The sequence below is a fragment of the Mytilus galloprovincialis genome, chromosome 5, assembly GCF_965363235.1.
Source record: "Mytilus galloprovincialis chromosome 5, xbMytGall1.hap1.1, whole genome shotgun sequence".
Lineage (NCBI taxonomy): Eukaryota > Metazoa > Mollusca > Bivalvia > Mytilida > Mytilidae > Mytilus > Mytilus galloprovincialis.
In genome coordinates this window covers 31608837-31628899 of record NC_134842.1, presented here as the reverse complement: position 1 = coordinate 31628899, position 20063 = coordinate 31608837, and the positions used below count along the sequence as shown (strand labels likewise).

Below are 20063 nucleotides of genomic sequence, written 5' to 3'. Positions count from 1 at the left end.
TAGATTTATTTTAAAATTATACGGTTACATGACTTCATGCATTATTATATTGGCCATCCTTTATGAGGACCAAACTGGGTAATATGCAATTAAATTGTTATAATACCTTGAACGGTTTTGTGGTGAGGGTTAATGTTAAGAATTAGAGGTATCGAGGGAAAATCTACACCTTTTTATCAATACCTACAAAGTGATTGCTGATTTAATAGATGTTGATAATTAAGAAAGAGGCTACGTGGAGCACTTGGAAGACCCAACTATAACTGATTTTTAGAACTTTTTCATTCACAAACCTACAAATTGTTTTGAAAAAAAACCCACAGATATGTATTTAGATAATATACAACTGTAATGGGTTTTCAACCGTACTTAAAAAATTATGAAAAACTATGATTGATTTATTATTGCTGGTTATTCGTTGAATTGAGGACAACATTCGAACTTGAACCCATTGTGTTATCAAAGTAATTTGTCGGAACGTTTACGTGATATACTTAGTTATTGATGTGGCTTACATTAGATCTGCACCCTAGCATTCTTGCATATTTTGCATTATACGAGCGTCCATTGTTGCCTGTGTATTTTTCATTCGTTTATTGCATATGTCTGATTACTATTATAATTCATGTATGAATGGATCAGTTTATGTTTGAAAACCTCCAGTGGCAACGTATTATGTTTTTCTTTTACATAATTGATGACGTTAATTCAAAGATTCATCAAAGATTCATCAGATTTTTGGGACTAATTTAAGACGATGCATCTTCGATGTAAAAAATATTGTACAAAAAGAAGTACACAAGGTATACAAACAAATTGATCACTAGGAAAATTGAAATTCATTTTTAAACAACATTGTCCTGATACATTTGTTTTGTGTTTATTCATATCATTATAATATTCATTTTCTGTACCTAATTTGAATATTCGACACCTATATTGATTTCTACCAAGCGTAAGCAAATTTGTCAAAATTGATCGAAACATTCTGTTCAAAGTTTAAGAGTGGGAATGCTATTGCCTTTTAGGGTACGTTTGAAAGGCGAATAAATTTTGACATCTGACGTGTATTCTGATGATCTGTTTATAAAAGTTGATACACTAGTACTTTACGTGCTGACTGTATTACACTTTTACAATTTAGAAAATCTCTATTCTGACTGGGTGTAGCCTCGTATTTTTATATCCCGATCATAATACTTAAATGGAAAGTACATATACTTTACCATGTTTCTTATTATTTAAAACAATGTAAAACATTTAATATTCACAAATATATAAATTGATCGCCCTGAAGATCATAAAAAACATTTTATTAAAATAAAGTATGTCAATAAAGGTTTTGATTTGTAAATATTGCCGATATTTTTAACGGCCACTCTGTTAAAGAACAAATTCTTGGATATTTTGATAATACTGAGCTCCCTCTTATTTGTTATATTTACAAGAAATCTACCCGGAAATTTGTGTTTAATTATAGCCAATTGTGTAAAGATGTTAATATCAGTGAAAATACACCTACTTCATGTAATTGTAGTAATTCCGAATACATTTATGGACCAATTTCCCATGTTATAACAGGAGATCTTAACATCGTTCAAGACTGAGAGTTAAAATCATTCCTCAGTAAAGAACTTAAAAATCGTTCCCCGTCAATTATTAATTGGAATGAGTGTCGTAATATCATCCACGACTCACTCCTTACTTACTGTTTGAAATGGATAAAATTGGAAAAAGCTGACAAAAAATCTTTGGACTCTTTTTTTAATTCAGTAATGAACATAGTTGATATACGTATTCAACATTTTAAATAACACTTTTAACAATAACCACAATAAACCTATTTCTCGTATCAAACATAAACTAAAACAACTAGTTAAGGAATTTGTTTTTGTCCCGGCCGATAAAGCTGCTAGTAATATTATCATTGTTTGACGTAAATTTTACATTGAGGTTCTGAAAAAAGAAATCACTAGTTCACCAACATTCCAACTGAATCCATTTTCAGAAAACGACATCTGTAACAAACATAAACTTTTAGCTACCGCTTTACAATCAGAACCAAATACAATGAAAGTCCCAATTACGTATTTGCTTCCGAAGCTATACAAAACACCTTACAAATATAAATGTATTTCGTCTTCAAGCCATTGTTCCAATACTAAATTGTCTATTCTTCTTACCAGTACACTTGGTACAATCAATAACCTGATAATACATTGTTCAAATAAGGCCTTCGAAAATAGTGGAATTAATTACTTTTGGAGTGTCAAGAACTCGTTGGAAGTACTTGATAAAAGAGGGGCGAAAGATACCAAAGGGACAGTCAAACTCATAAATCTAAAATAATCTGACAACGCCATGGCTAAAAATGAAAAGACAAACAGACAAACAATAGTACAAATGACACAACATAGAAAACTAAAGAATAAACAACACGAACCCCACCAAAAACTAGGGGTGATCTCAGGTGCTCCGGAAGGAAAAGCAGATCCTGTTCCACATGTGGCACCCATCGTGTTGCTTATGTGATAACAAATCCGGTAAATAGTCTAATTCGGTAGGGGAAGGAGATTGTAGTTACGACGTAAGGAACATATCCGATATCATTTGTGAAACGGTTATTCCATAACGGTCAGCCAACTCGTGATGGCGTCAGTTAAATTTACGAAGGGATGATTTCAACTTCACCATTTGGAACTCTTGGTTTAATAGCTTCCTTGTGAGCAGCATCCCTCTATCAAGAAAATCATGATAGGAAATGCAAGCACGGGAATATCGTATCAATTGGGAGATATATACCCCGTATGCAGGTGCTGCTGGAATGTTGCTACTTAGAAAAATAAATTGATAAATTGCATGCTTATATTGGTGATTTTGAATCTGTTCAAAGTTTTGATTTTTCTACCCTATATACCACATTTCCTCACATTCTCATTAAGAAAAAAATCACACACCTAATAAAATGGGCATTTAAAAAGTCAGAATGTGAATATATATGTTCAAACTCTTTTAGGTTATTCTTTAGTAGCAATAAACAAAAAAACTATGTCAATTGGACATGCTTTGATACTATATCTGCCCTTAAAATGTTACTAGATAACATTTGTGTTCGCTTTGGAGATTCCGTATATCGTCAGGTTATCGGAATTCCAATGGGAACTAACTGTGCACCACTTATGGCGGACCTGTTTTGGTATTGCTATGAGTTACAATTTATGACAAAAATCAGCAAAGACCCATCAAAACAACATCTGATAAACAAATTTAATAATACTTTTAGATATTTGGATGATATTTTGGCTCTCAATAATGACGACTTCAGTATGTATACTAAAGAAATGTATCCTGTTGAACTTACTTTAAATAAAGCTAATACTAACAATGACCACTGCCCTTTCCTCGATCTTGATATCTATATCACTAACGGAAAGCTTAATACTAAAATTTATGATAAAAGAGATGATTTTTCATTTCCTATCGTTAATTATCTGTTTTTAGATGGTGATGTTCCCTTGTCACCATCTTACGGTGTTATTATAGCTCAACATGCAGACTTCTTCTACGTTCAGATATTTCACATCCAATTTTTTATGGAAATATTCTTTATAAAGCACAAAAATGTCAGTATTCACCTCAGAAACTAACAAAACCTTTAAATAGACTTATTAAGAAGGGATATAGTTACGATATACTGTTGTCAGGTCATTAAAGATTGCATATTTTGGTGTTTGTATTGATTCACTTATAGGGTCTTTACATCGGAACTAAACACATTTATTCAAAAACCAGTTGTTTGCATGACACGAGTTATGTTCTTCTCATATATGTTATGATGGTATGATACTAATACCCTAACGGGAAGGATCGTGCCTGATATTCATATGATGAAATCATAATCTTTCAATCAGTTTAATTGAAGTCTGGAGCTGGCATGTCAGTTAACTGCTAGTAGTCTGTTGTTATTTATGTCTTATTGTCATTTTGTTTATTTTCTTTGGTTTGACATCAGACTCGGACTTCTCTTGAACTGACTTTTAATGTGCGTATTGTTATGCGTTTACTTTTCTACATTGGCTAGAGGTATAGGGGAGGGTTGAGATCTCATAAACATGTTTAACCCCGCCGCATTTTTGCGCCTGTCCCGAATCAGGAGCCTCTGGCCTTTGTTAGTCTTGTATTATTTTTATTTTAGTTTCTTGTGTATAATTTGGAGTTTAGTATTGCGTTCATTATCACTGAACTAGTATATATTTGTTAAGGGGCCAGCTGAAGGACGCCTCCGGGTGCGTGAATTTCTCGCTACATTGAAGACCTATTGGTGACCTTCTGCTGTTGTCTTTTCTATGGTCGGGTTGTTGTCTCTTTGACACATTCCCATTTCCATTTTCAATTTTACGTAAACTGTAACTCTATCCATTTAAAATAAATATCCATGATTAAATCTTGCTGGTAAGAGGTTACTTTGCAAGGAGAAAGATAGACTTATTAACATCTCAAGCCCGTTACAGTATCTTGATATACTTGTCAATTTTCTGGAATAAACCAAATCTTTGGTGTTCTAATGTTATGGGATATAACGTGCGAAAATAGATTTGAATTGACAGAAACAATAGTTTACCCATGCATATACATATTTTAGAAATCAAATCAAATCATTCAAATTTGTTTTAAAAAAGAGGGACTAAAGACTAACTCCGGATAAATAGCGTTCAGAACAAAAGCAGTGTGAACAACCCATTTGTCAAAGTTGACTGCGGACGTAATATAACAGCAATAGTTATTTTGCCGACGAGAAATATCAGTCATCAGAAAATATTTGTAGGGAAATTAAAAGGCATTTTAGTCATTTTGTGACATTTAAATGATTAAAACAATACATATGTTTTGAGACTTAAAAATGCTTCACAAAGTATTGCATGTTGAGGTTATGATACATTGTCTGTAAGATTAAACACTCTGATATAACATGCGTTATGCATCATGTTTTGTCATTATACTATACACTTCTGTATACAGTGAGTTTTATATTCCTTGATGTTTTACTAGCTGATGGATCTTAATTAAGAAATCGGAAAACCCATCCGATTGGTAAATCACTGCTTTTGTGTTGTCTTTTGTTGTGCATCATTAACGATCTACTTTGAAAACGAAAGTGAATGATTAGAAGATGCGGCTATCTGCTCTCGTTGCCAATCGTTTAATATTGTCCTGGTCACCTTTATACCAATACTCGTCAGTTGGTGTATAGCCTTGGCATGGATCACCGGCATAATTTACTTGAAAATACAATTGTCAACATTTAGATGGATTTTTATTAAAAAATGTCATTTTAAAATATGTATACATCAATTTGTTACCATTATATTGATGAGATAATTAATTATGGTGTACAGATATAGTACTCAAAATATGTACTGTTATTAATAACGCACTAGCAGTTTTGTTAAGTCGTGTGTTGCATTTGTGTTCACCTGGATCTGGCGACAAATTTAACTATAGACTTTCAAGTATGTTCTTCCAGTTTCTGAATTAATGATGAAGAATTGGAGTAAGAACGAGTATGAGTTGGTATTGGATCAAAATTATATGTCTAGGTAGGATTACATATTTTTTGTGCAAAATGTTACCTTGCAAGCTTATAGGTGTCAGACCACCAATAACTCCCTCCATTGTAGAACGTATGTGAAAGTAGGCCTACTCGGACAAAAAATAGTGTATTTGATGTCATTGTTTACTTAAACTAACCAACAAATTGACAGAAATGATTCTTTTGGTGAAAGTGAAATATATTAAGACCATTTTGAGCTCAAATTTATCTGACGATTATACATTTGAAAACTATTTACACCACTGGATCGATGCCAGTGCTGGTGGACGTTTCGTCCCCGAGGGTTTGTCCAGCCAAGTAGTCAGCACTTCGGTGTTGACATGAATCAATTATAGAGTCATTTTGTAAATCAACTGTTTACAAAAATATGAATATTCGAAATACTAAGAATTTTCTTAACCCAGGCATAAATATATGGAATATTTGGTCCTCAATGCTCTTCAATTTTATTCTTGTTTGACTATTTAGATCTGAACGTCACTGATGAGTCTTATGTAGACGAAACGTGCGTCTGTCGTATCAAATTACCAGCCTGGTACCTTTGATATCTAGTTATAATTTGATTATGTCTATCGTAATTCTATGTCTTTTTAAATCACACTTACTTTTTGCCTTGTAAGCTGTAGCCATTCGAAAGAAATCTGGATTTTTATATGTCATCGTAGTGGTAACTTTGTGTTTAGAATCACCGTTATGGGACGATGAGTTTCTATTAAATCTTGAGTTAGTGTTCCTGAAATACAACATACAAAATTACAACTGTTTTCAATTATTGCCAATGCTTCATATCTAAAAGAACGTCATACACAAGACATATGGCTTTTATTTTTATGCCAAAGTTTGGTAAAAAGCTCTTCAATTGTTTCAGTTGTTATGCTTTAGATATTTGGTTTTGATCGCTCTTAACGAACGTAAATCCAGGAAAGCGATTTGGACGTAGAAGTACAAACGTACAGAAGTACAAAGTCTCGTTTCTATTTTTTATTTTAGCTACGATGCTTATAGATGAAACTATTAAAAGGAATGAACAGCTTATATTACATAATACATAATCTATTTTCAAGAAGAATAAAAAAGGCTGCAACCACACTATCCAACTCAATATGCTTTGTGAAAACATGTTTCTTCGAAATAAAAATTAATTTATATTTAGCCTAAACAGTGTTTGACCCCCTTTATTTCTTTAATTTTGTAAATGTGTACTTATAGTGTTTGAGACATACTATAAAGCGTTATATATTTCAACCATTCCATCATTCTGATAACACGCATGCACTAGATATGTATGCACTACGTGCAGTACTAGATACCTTTTTCGATATACAAATATTTTATAATTTTCTTTAGATTACTTTTGCATTTTATTCCGATTTTTATGATCTCATACAGTATTAGAACTGTTAAATCTAAAACAAAATCTAGATATCCGGGACCTGGTTTGAATACTTGCTGTTGTGTGTGCTTTAAAACGATGTATTTCAGATTGATTTCGTATTAAGTCGTTTTTTTAATCGAAGTCGTGTCCATGCTAACGTATTTCTTTTACCAGTATCAGAGAATTGCCATGTATATTTTCTCATAAGCCTTAGGTTTGTTATGAATAAAAAGTTTTGGTACAACAAAAAATTCGTTTCAGGTGCCCGCTTAAAAAAAGAGGGGCGATGGATACTAGATGGACATTCAAACTTAAAATTTGATTATCTCTAATTTGGCATTACAATAAGGACGATCATATCACACGGAACAGGTGTACCATGTTTCAAGTTAATTGGACTTTAAATTCATCAAAATCTATGTAGACTAAAAACTTTAATCAATAAATTTAACCCGAAGAAGGACAAATAAACGAACAAACAAACGAACGAACGGACGGAAGAACTAACGAACGGAAACAGAGACCGAAAAACATTATGCACATAAGTGGAGCATAAACATCATTATCAAAACAGATTTCACCACTATGACTCGTGTTATTTTTCCCCATCGAAAATTAAATTCACTGAATTTCGAAGCTCGTCAAGCCTCGCGCTTTTTATTAAAATTTGATTGTCTGAAGTGGAAAAATATCGTACCACATATGTTCCTGTGGTAGAATCTTTAACTTATATAAAAGGATGTCACTTAATACAGGGAGCTAATTGACATTTCAATATCAATTAGCTTAAAATATAATTTTTATTTTCATACTTCTATTGAAAATAATGTTGATGTTTCGGTCCAATAGAAAGAAGATACCAAGATGTTCATAACATAATGAATCCAAGAAAAACAGAAAACTCTCGAGTCAAAATGAAAGACCACTGAAAGAAAAACAATTTTAGCTAATCATCACACAGATAAACAAATCGATCAACTCAAACAAAACCCATGTGCACGAGAAGGATAACAGTTCTTGGTCCACTAAAGTTCCATTTTAGTTATGCATTGCAAGTAATAAAACGATAATTGGTCGCATTCAGTAATAACACCACCATGCAAAGGTGACGCGGTTGTTGTTTGAGCAAGTGGAAGTGTCAGGATCATTTTGCAAATAAAACTTTCCAAACTACCACGTCAATTGAACTTTAATTGCCTCAATGGTATCATCGTATCGAGATAGAGTGTGTGGAATGTTTTTTGAATGAACCTCATATCAGTCGGGTTCAGATTGAAGCAATCTACCACTAGCCTCATCATACAATGACGGAATGTCTTAAACATTACAAGTCTGAACCATCAATAAAATAAGTTATTTGTCAGTAGAAACTTTCTATCACAACATGAAACGCAAGACTAAATAGGTACATTAAATAATACATATAAAGGGCAAAGACATCTTTCTAATAATTCTGCTTTTGCAAAACGAACTAACGATATCTGAAACTCGCAATTAAAAAAGTAGTTTGTTACGACTCAGAAGAGGAAAATGGCTCACATAATATTTCAGAAGTGTTTTCATTCTTTCATTCAGAATTGTTTAAAAAGGAACGAAAAATGTGTATATTGGCTTAAACTTGTTAAACTACAATAAATTGTGTTGTTTTTTTTTATTACATATACGAGATTCTTACCTGCATTTTACATTTCTTATCAACACTGTAGCAACCAATACAATTAACATTGCACACAATATAGCTATAGCAATGACAACAGAAAGAGAAGAAAACTCTGTAAAATATCAATAATATTTATACAAGAAAGAATAATTGTTTCTAATGTCGACAAAGTTTTGCACAGACGTGTTTTTTTTAATTGCAAAATGTTAAATATAATTTGATTGGCTCAGTGGAGAAACGTGTCGCTTTGTGTAGGCTCTTGTGTCTCTTTCAACAGTATAGACTAATATATTCATATAAAATATAGTCAGAGAGTCAATCAAAGCATTTATTAGAAACGTCGACATCTTTTACTAACCTTATAAATATAAATGCTTCTTTCTTGGCAACTAAAATATTCATATCAGAGCATGTATATCTACCAATTTGGCCTTCGTTATGTATTTTCGTTACCTTGTTTTGAACAGTGTGAACGATAATGCCATAAAAATAAGTATAATAAACGACACAGATATCAGCGCCTATGTGTCTTTTTAGCCTGGTTTACCCTTTAGATCAAAGAAGTATCACGGAATACATGTCTGGTGTGTTTTATTTCTACTTTTGTCAGGATTGCTTTGTCATTAAACTATAACCAGCATACATACTAGTTTCCAGTAAATGATGATAAAAGTGGTATAGGAATTGTTCACAATTTTAGATTGTAAATTAGAGAATTACAATAGCCTAAATTGTCAATCAAATCAGCAAATGTGGATAAAAATATCAGTACTGAATTCATGAAATTAGTAACTGTATAGTAAATGTATACTAATGACCAATACTGAATTAATGGAAAGTGTAATATTACAAGATTCTAGTCTTTCGTAACAGTACTGATATACAAGAGGGTAGAAATGTACCAAAAAACGTGGGTAAATTTTTGGTAGTGTAGAAATGCAATTCAATGATAAGAAATTTCACCTTGTAAATAAATGTTTAATATTATTTGATTTTATATCGATAGGAAGAATTTCTAATGATCCAATTGCATATTGATCTTTTTATGCCAAAAAAACATATTTTATGCGATAAATGTGTTTTTCCGGTCGTATCTTCCAAACACGCATATTTTACTACTGTTTCTTTTTCTGAGCAGAATGATATCTTTGCAATTTCAAAAACCTATTCTTATGACTAGAACATATATTGTACCTTGTGAATTCGAACTGTAATTGTAAAGATGATGCATATTACTATATACAGACTTAGAAAAAAAACGTAGTTTATAATATATGTTCTTTCAATTTACAATTCAAATAACATTGTTTTTATTTGATAAGAAACAATTAGCAGTAAATCTCAAATAGATGGGTGTCTCATTGACAATCAGACCACATATTATTTGTACACACATAAGACTGTATACCTGGATCATTCGTATCGTCTGGTTGTGTACCATCAATTGGTGGTGTTGATGTTAATATTGGTGTGGACAATACAGTTGATTCAGTGGGTGAAAAGAGAACTGTTGATTCTAAAAACATGGATGATGTTGTTTGTTTAATTGGCATTGAAGATAGCACTGCTGCTTCAGTCGATAATATTTGAACTGTTGATTCAATTGATGATGATTGAACTGTTAATTCACTCGATAAAAAATGAACTGTCGATCCAGTTAATGATAACTGAACTGTCGATTTAGTTGATGATAATTGAACTGTTGATTCTGTCGATGATAACTGAACTGTTGATATCTTTGATGATAACTGAACTGTTGATTCCGTAGATGATAATATAACTGTTGATTCCGTAGATGATAACTGAGCTGTAGATATAGTCGATGATAGTAGAACTGATGATTTAGCCGATAATTGAACTGTTGATTCAATTGATGATAAATGACCTGAAAATTCAGTCGATGATAACTGAAACATTGATTCCATTGATGATAACTGAACTGTTGATTCTGTTGAAGATAAATGAACCGTTGATTCAGCCGATATTAAATGAAACGGTGATTCAGTCGATAATAATTGAGTACTTAATTCAGAAGTTGATAATTGAACTGTTGGTTCAGTTGATGATAATTGATCTGTTTGTTCATTCGGCGACAATTGAACTGTTGAGTTTATAGAAAGTGGTATTACGGTTTGTGTGGTTTCCATTGAAGATTGAATACTTGATTCATTAGTTGATACTGGATTAATTTGTTCAGTCGAAACTATTGATGTTGTCGGTTCAGTTGGCAATGTAAATGATTCTGTTGATTTGACAGTCTGTGATGACAATACAAGTGTCTGATCCATCGGGAATGAAGATAAAAATGTTGTTTCAAAGGGAAGTTGTGAATCGGAAGACAATATTGCTGCTCTCGATTCGGTTATAACTATTGACGCTATAGAATCGCTAAGAGAAACTATAAAGTCTGTATACATCGATGATCCTGATGATTCGGATGACGAAATAACCACTGATTTAGTAGAAATATATGATGATGTTGATTCAGTTTGTGCTGTAGAAAGTGATGCACCTGACGGTGTATTTGATAATGAAGCTGTTTCATATTGAGATAATAAATCATGTGTTGTTAAGACAGATTGTGAAAAAGTCGAATCAATAAATACTGCTACTGTGGATGTGGAAAATAATACTGATGACGTTAATTTGTCAACCAAGGATGGCATTATAGATTTTGTAAGTTTTGCAGACGTTGTCAAGACTGTATACATTGATGCTGTTGGGGCTAAATCGATAGATACTTCTAATGAAGACGAATTCTGGGCGCAATCTGCTTCGGTGTTTGCACAGTATCCGGAGGAACACCTAAATCCATTTTCTGGACAAGGAGGCTCAATTGATGTACCTTCAGTTAATAAAAGTAATAAAATATAGTTTGGTTCGTAAACGCCGAAATTTTAGTAGACACAAAGAGTAAACGTGCGTTAATTTTTTACGTTTACCTCTGCATTAACGTGACGTGACGGCTACTTTTGGTAGAAGACGTAAATTAAACTGAACAAATATCAAATAGACAGTTTACAATGTAAAGGTTAAATGTCGTAAATAAATTAAATCGATTTGACCGAGAAAAAAAAATAGAATACTTTAAAATTTTGTAGTACTTGAAATTGAATTTGATAAAAAAAAATCAGTATTAAAGATAATTACAAATTTATCAAACGATTTATTCCAGCCGTCAATAAGTAAGAAGTACTTTCATGGAATTACTCATATTGACTTGTATACTTACAATTCAATTCGTCTGAAAGGTCGCCACAATCATTATCGTTGTTACATCGTAATGCATTTACAATACAGTTTCCATTGTTACATTGAAACTCACTTGTATTACATGGTAACCCTGGTACTAAATATAAAATGTAGACATAATCAAAGACCATTGACTATTTAGTTATAGATGATTTAAACATGTTAAATTCTGTATCTAGTATTTGATACTCCTTTATATTATGAATATTTTTTACTAGACAGGGGAGTTTTTACAATTTCATGTTTTTCTCATTTCCACTTACATTTTAAAAAATGTAAATGCATATGCCTTCATAGTAATTGACGCAATCAAGCAAAATAATCTGAGAAATATAAATCAATTTTGCTTATATGAAAATCAGCAAACTCTAACAATAAATATGCGAATTTTGTCTTATTCAATAACATTAATTTTTTTAAATATAAAAAAGAAGATGTGGCATGATTGCCAATTAGACAACTGTCCACAAGAGAACAAATGACACAAAAATTAAGGACTATAGGTCACCGTACGGCCTTCAACAATGAGCAAAGCCCATACCGCATAGTCAGCTATAAAAGGCCCCGAAATGACAATGTAAAACAAATAAAACGAGAAAACTTACGGCCTTATTTATATAAAAAAAAAAATGAACGAAAAACAAATATGTAACACATAAACAAACAACAACCACTGAATTACAGGCTCCTGACTTGGGACAGGCACGTACATACATAATGTGGCAGGGTTAAACATGTTACCGGGATCCAACCCCCCTCTCTAACCTGGGACAGTGTTATAACAGTACAACATAAGAACGAACTATAAAAATCAGTTGAAAAAGGCTTAACTCATAAGATGGACAAAAATACAAGTGGACACTTGGAACAGATCTGAGAGTACTCGCAGTTGTCTGACAGCTAGTTTAAAGCCACTAAAAACTAACAAAACAATCATGCATCGAAGACTAAATTCTCAATCCGTACACAATGGATTTAGTGTAAAGACGTCATAAACAGTCAGTGAAAAACATAACCTGCTGCAATGCAAGATACAGGTATCGACAGATTGTAGATCCATGAATGTGTATATGTATATTACATTCTAGTAATATTTAGTTTGTTTTTAATTTACTGATAACAAAATCAATATTTATACCAATAAAAACAATATTCAATGATCTTATTACAGTGTTGGATTGGTAACCTTTAGAATAAGTTTATTTAAAGGAGCGATAAGTTTACAAGGATCATTTCTAACTTTCCGGGCACGGTTAACAACATTTCCGATGTGTTATCCCGTTTGAAATAAGTTTTCTACATAAAGTTCAGTATCAAATGTTATGTTTTGTCATTTTTTTCACCCATGTAAATAAGAAGATGTTGTTCAAGATCAAGCCATATGGTAAACTATACGTACGTACCCTGTGAATATTATATCTGTTTTGCTATCACTTAACTAGATAACAGTGATGATGTAAATTAGCTAGTTCTCAATTCCAATATGTATCATATTAAACAGTTTAAGTTAATATCTACATACCTGTTAAAATGTCTTTACTGAATACGATTAAAAACAGGATGTTTATAACCATCACTGCTGAACCATTTTACAAAATACTGTCAAACTAGAAAAAACATTCAACTTTAAAATCAATGTTTTATAATTGAAAACATCAACATACAGAAGGGTAATATTTTAAAACATCATTACTGCATATCTAATTCGAATCAATAAACTTATGTAACAGTTGAAAAATTTTGTTCTACAAATTTGACATATTGACTTATAACAAGTACGTCAATTTTTGATTATTCATTATTCAAAGTTCAAAAATGAATAATGAAATATTTCATTAATTGCTTTTGTACTATTGTCAATTTGATGGTTTTCTTATGTCAAGTTTAGTCATGTCGTCACCTTTTATAACTTACTATTTGGTATAATCTTTGCTAATTGATTAAGACCGTATGTTGATATATAGTTGCTCACATTTTCATTATCTGTCACTTACCATCTGAAGGATAGTTGACAAATGAGAAATTATACCATATCTTCGTATTTATATATCAATATTATCATTGCTTACTATAGATTCTACCATTTCAGCTATCTCCTACTTTTGCTTTGTTAAATTTTATTAAGTAAACTAATGAAAGCTAAAATGATACTTTATACACAAAGATAAATGAAAAATGTGTAAAAGAATTTCAGCTTAAAATAATCTATTCATAAGTCACTTACATTATAACATATAGCAATATGAAGAAACAATATTACACATCTATTGAACTAGACACAGAATATATCACATAATGGAATTTCCTCAACTACCTGTTTCGAAAAAATACATTTTAAAGGATTTAAAATTCAATCTTTTGTTGTTTACGACAAATACAGTGAATTGAGTCATATTCTATATACGTATAACCGTGCAAATATTATCATTTATAAATATTCACTATTGAGTACAAATAATGATCAATAGTTTAGGATCTGTTTTTTTGTTTGTAAGTGTGCGAAATAAAACTCTAAAAGTTTGACGTACATCCTTTTTGTACGAACCTTTCTACGTTGATATATTACATATAATTCATGCTAATTGAAGCTTTCTTTACATATCAGCTCCAGATTATTACCATTGTTTTCAGTTTACATAGTCAAAACTTAAATATTAAGCAAACTTAGAAACAATAAAGAAAACTTGAAAATAACATATTTCTAAAACTTATTTGTGTCAGGCCCATAGACTCTCATCCTTCCCGAAATAGTGTTGATAGATTACAAAATTAAAAAGAAACTGATTTCACCTCCCTTATATAAATTTAGCTATCTTATCATGCCACTAGAATTATTAAGCTCTTCACTTGATGTAGTTTAATACATCCTGGTTTTCAAATGTTGGAGCATTCCCATTGACAGTAAGTCTAGAAAAACACACGTTATCAATAATTTAAAGGTGTTATTTTCATTTATTAGTCTTACAATATGTGATATACTTTTCGTGGTTGTTAAATGCAAATGTTAAACTAAAAATGTAACCCCTCATGTGTGTGTCTGTATTAAGTTAGGCTATTTTGACCATATGTTATTCGTTGTTGGTAGACGAGTTTAATTTTTAAAATAGTCAGGTGTTCGCGTTCATGTGATCGTGCAATGATTTTGGAATTTTTTTTTCTCACGAAAAATATAAGATGAAATAAAAATTTATATGTTTCTGTGATCATAAAGATCTTTAGAAAATAGAAGTCACTCATATTGTAAAGGGGAAATATAAGTCTTAGATTTGATTTTATTGATAAATATGTCTTTTGTAAAAGTGAAGTGTTGAAATTACTACAAATATAACACTCATATTAAAAGGAAGATTTTTTTTTTTCTATATCGTTTTAATTTTTAGAATTAAGGGCATCTGAGAGTAATTATATAAACCATTCATGAGGTACAAGTAATTACACCTTGACATAATTGGAAATATCTATTAGTTACAACCACAAAACGTTGTGGGTAGATGTAAGGAAATTTTTATCCAGGTGTTATTCCCGTATTTATTGCTGCTAGTATGTCTAGCAGCCCACATTCCATATTGTGTTTCGTATTTCTCAATTGCCAGATTCTCTGACTAGTTAGTCACTAATCGGCGCATACACAATCTTCAAACTAACAATCTAGTTTTTGTTCAAACCTTTAAATTGATTTAATACATTCATTTTCAAAACATTGAAATCAAATCTTTACACTCTGTTAAATATCTACAAAAAATTAACATATCAAAAGTGACACAGGTCTTAAAAGATCATTATTATATAAAAACAAAATCCACTCACATTGAATCACTTTGCCTCATCTGACACATTTTTGTGACATTAGCTAACATTCAAATTGCATTGACTTCTAAAATATCAATAAACGGTTTTTTTAAATCTAAAAGTAGAATAAATGTGTTAAAGGCTAACCTACAATATACTATTTAAGTGTTTGAAGACCTGTGTCCTTCAAACACTTAAATAGTATATTGGAGGTTTACCCTGAGGGTTTACCTTTCACGCATTTATTCTATTTTTAGATTTGGAAAAACGTTTTCTAAAAAAAGAATTTTTCTGTATCTAATTATAGTTCTAGATATTGTTTTCTCTTATTTTTGAGTGTAAATTCACATTGCGATAAGACGTGTCACGGTACTTGTCTATCCCAAATTCATGTATTTGGTTTTGATGTTATATTTGTTATTCTCGTGGGATTTTGTCTGTTGCTTGGTCCGTTTCTGTGTGTGTTACATTGTAGTGTTGTGTCGTTGTTCTCCTCTTATATTTAATGCGTTTCCCTCAGTTTTAGTTTGTTACCCCGATTTTGTTTTTTGTCCATGGATTTATGAGTTTGAACATCGGTATACTACTGTTGCCTTTCTTTATCTAGACAACAATTTTGTAATACAGTTTGTTTCAAATACTCTTTAACTTCGTAGCTAAATTGGCCGTCCGATTGTTGTATGCAAGTGTATTTTCCGGAAAGTTTGATGTTGGATAGCTTATTACTAGGAAAATAAACTTTTACTTATTGTTGAAGCTGTACGGTGACCTATAGTTGTTAATTTCTGTGTCATTGTCTCTTGTGGAGAGTTGTCTCCTCGGTAATCATATCAAATCTTCTAATATAAATTTGGTCATCTTATTTTGCCATATTATGCCAAATTATTACTACTATAAAGATTACAATCAGGCGGTTTTAGTTGTAGTAGTGTTGTTACACTAATTACTAAGGATTCATTTTTATTCCTTTGATTCCAATATTCGTTGATTTCGTGGTTACCCGGGTGCCACAAATTCGATGTCCAATAAAATTCGAAACCACAAAATTAAATATCCTCGAAAAGGCAAGTTTTCCTCTATCTACAAAAATTGGAATCAACGAAAATAAATACATTCACAGTATAAAACATGTAAAAAGATCCTTATTTTAGTATGGGTGACATTTTACGATTGCTTCTACATTTGAAGGTGGGTTTATCATGTTTATACTGTATATCGTGTATATAGGAACTTTTAATTATACAAATCTTTTAATATTTGCAAACATATGTTGCATCCAACTTTTGAAAAAAAATCGCATGAAATATCTTCCTATTCAAATTCCGCGATTGTCTTCAGTTATAACACATTTTTGTACTTGAGAGAATTAATTGTCTATGGGATCCGTAAAATTGGTTTCATTTTTGATTAATCTGGAAGCAATTTAGAGCCTGGCATATTGTACAAACGTCTGTGTATAGTTAATAATTAAGTTAATCTCCCAAAAAATATGTGTGTTTTGGGGTTGCTTTTTCGTCATTTGTAGAAGACGAAAATCTTAGAAGAAAGCACTGGTCTTTTTCATACAACGAACTAAAACGTCATACAAAACTATAGTCTGATTTTTTATTTACATTTGTATTAGAATTATAGTTCATCTTGTATTTCTGTGTCAAAAGTCTTTCGTGTATAAACATCACATTTTAATGTGCTTGTTGAAAAACAGAAATCTAATGTGTACCTACTGGATTTTGAACGTAAGCTTTATGGCAGAATTGCATATGGTCTGTGAAATTCAGCGACATGTGTTGACTTAGATCTGTTTAGTCCTTTTCTATTGTCAAAGATCTACTTTGACTCCTCTTGGGTTTTTTGTGCGTGTTGTTGTAGCACAACTATAGCACACATTTTCCGATTTCATGTATCATTATGGCACATACAAAAGTATGGAGGTGTGGTTTAAAAGGCATTGCAAGTAAACAATTTATAAAAAAGAGATGATTTCAGCTTCCTAGTTGTAAATTTTCCATTTCTTTGTAGCAATTATTCCAGCAGCGCCTGCATGCGAATATAAATTTTCCAATTGTTACGATATTCCTATGCTTTAATTTCCTATCGTGATTTTCCTGATAGAGAAGTGCTACTCAAAAGGAAACTATAAAACCTAGTGTTCCAAATGGTTATCCCTTCGTAAATTTTACGAACGCCATCACGAGTTAGTTGACTGTTATGGAATACCCGTTTCACAGATGATATCGGATATGTTTTTATGTCGTAATTACAATCCCGACCCCGTTTCACGAATGTGACTTACCGAATTAGACTATTTACCTGGTGTGTAATAACATAAGCAACACGACGGGTACCATATGTTAATCAAGATCTGCCTACCCTTCAGGAGCACATGAGATCATCCCCAGATTTTGATGGGGTTCGTGTTGCTTAGTCTTTAGTTTTATATGTTGTGTCTTGTGTACTATTAATTGTCTGTTTGTCTGTCTGTCTGTTTGATGTTTTTTTTCTTTTTTAGCCATGGCGTTGTCAGTTTATTATCGATCTATGAGTTTGAATGTCCATCTGATTTCTTTCGCCCCTCTCGTCTAATTCTATATATGTTACATGGATAAATGCATTAGTACAACCATCTTTTGTGAGGACTAAATTGGGTAGCATGCAATTAATTTGCAATAACATGTAACTTTTTTGTGATTAAAGGAGTAGTGTCACCAGTGTTAAATATAAGCACAAGAGTGATAGAAGATAAGACTACATATTTTCCCCTGAAAACCTACAACGTATTCATATTTAACCTGATCCTTGCAACTTTTCACAAATTTGAATAGGTACACATCATTGGTGAATTGTTCGAAATACTAAGGAATTTCTTATCCCAGGCATAGATTACCTAAGCCGTATTTGGCACAAGATTTCGGAATCTTAGGTCCTGAATGCTCTTCAACTTTATTCTTGTTTTTGGTTTACAGAACAAAGAGTTGAAGATGAGAGCACCATGAGTTTTAGATTTTTTTCAGGCTTGACATATATCTACAATTATTAATTGTATCGAATCATTCTTACATATTCTGGCCGATACGAGTATCCTTCGTTGCATTTGTATTTGTAATTTGTATATTGCATTTGCACTACCCTAGCTATATGAAAGTATTGATTTGTATTTATTATGCCTCTAGTGGCCACAAAAATTCAGCTCATTGAAGATTTCATTGGATTTTTGGGACATAATTTATGACTACGCTGCATTGTTGTGACAATGTTGTAAAAATAGTAGATACCAAAGAATAAAAATAACCTAACCATTGTAACACCCCTGACGTGAAACATTTTCAGTTTTCGGCATGTTCATATCATTTATATATATACCTTTTTTTAAATGTTGAATATTTGAAGCACTTCGAAACAGTCAGAATCCGATATATTATATATATTCAAACTCTTTAAGGACATTTTTTAGGAACAACACACAAAATAACTATGTCATTTGAACATCCTCTGATAATATAACTGTCCTTAAATTTTTACTAGATACCATTGTTGTTCGCTTTGGAGATTCAGGATATGGTCAATTTATCGGAATTCTAATGGGGACTTACTGTACACCACTTATTGCGGACCTGTTTCTATATTATCATGAGTTACAATTTTTGACTAAAATCAGCAAAGACCCGTCGAAACAACATCTGAATCTAACATTGAATCATTTTTAGATATTTGGATGATACATTGACTATAAATAATGACGACTTCAGTATGAATACTAAAGAGATTTATGCAGCTGAACTGATTTCAAATAAAGTTTATACTAGCAATGTTCACTTCCCTTTCTGGATTTTGATATCTATATTTTGATTGTTCATTTCCTATTCCTAAGTAACCATTTGTAGATGGTAAAATTTAATTCATCTGATAAGTTCAGGTATTTATGATCCAATCTTTTATTGGATATAGTTACGACACTGTTGCCAGGTCATATTTTGGTATTGATATTGATAAAATCATGTAAAAAGATACGGGTTATTTTTTGTATTAATATGAAACTAAACCAGTAACGGGAGGGATTGAACTTGATTTCATATGACGAAGACATGATCTTTCAATCATTTTACTTGAGGTCTGGGGCTGGTATGTAACCCTGCCGCATTTTTGCCTGTCCAAAGTCAGCAGCCTCTTGCATTTGTTAGTCTAATTTGTTTTTAATTTTAGTTCATTTATTTGTTTTGGAATTTAGAAAAAAGTTCATTTTCGATTAATTAGTACACATTTCTGATCAGTCTGATCTGAAGTCTGCCTCCGGGTGCGGTATTTCCTTGCTGTATTGAAAACGATTGGTAGCTTTCGGCTGTTTTTTTACTTCCTAGGTCGGGAGGTTGTCTCTATGA

The 20063-nt window shown here is 31.8% G+C and overlaps 1 protein-coding gene across 1 annotated transcript; it reads right to left on the bottom strand.

Moving 5' to 3' along the window:
• Positions 1-4851: 4851 nt before the first annotated feature.
• On the bottom strand, positions 4852-14214 carry LOC143075611 (uncharacterized). The gene is made up of 7 exons (XM_076251093.1): positions 14123-14214; positions 13421-13505; positions 11879-11995; positions 10055-11491; positions 8662-8758; positions 6217-6344; positions 4852-5279 (listed from the first exon to the last, which is right to left on the bottom strand). Exons 2-7 carry the CDS (start codon positions 13470-13472, stop codon positions 5164-5166), a joined length of 1947 nt encoding a protein of 648 aa, XP_076107208.1. The 5' UTR covers positions 13473-13505; positions 14123-14214; the 3' UTR covers positions 4852-5163.
• Positions 14215-20063: the final 5849 nt, after the last annotated feature.

Coding starts and splice junctions, on each gene's coding strand:
- LOC143075611 (XM_076251093.1), bottom strand. CDS start 13,472: ATGGTTATAAACATCCTGTTTTTAATCGTATTCAGTAAAGACATTTTA. Junction 11,996..13,420: donor CAGTAAAGACATTTTAACAG/GTATGTAGATAT, acceptor TTTTATATTTAG/TACCAGGGTTACCATGTAAT. Junction 5,280..6,216: donor TACAGCTTACAAGGCAAAAA/GTAAGTGTGATT, acceptor TGTATTTTCAAG/TAAATTATGCCGGTGATCCA.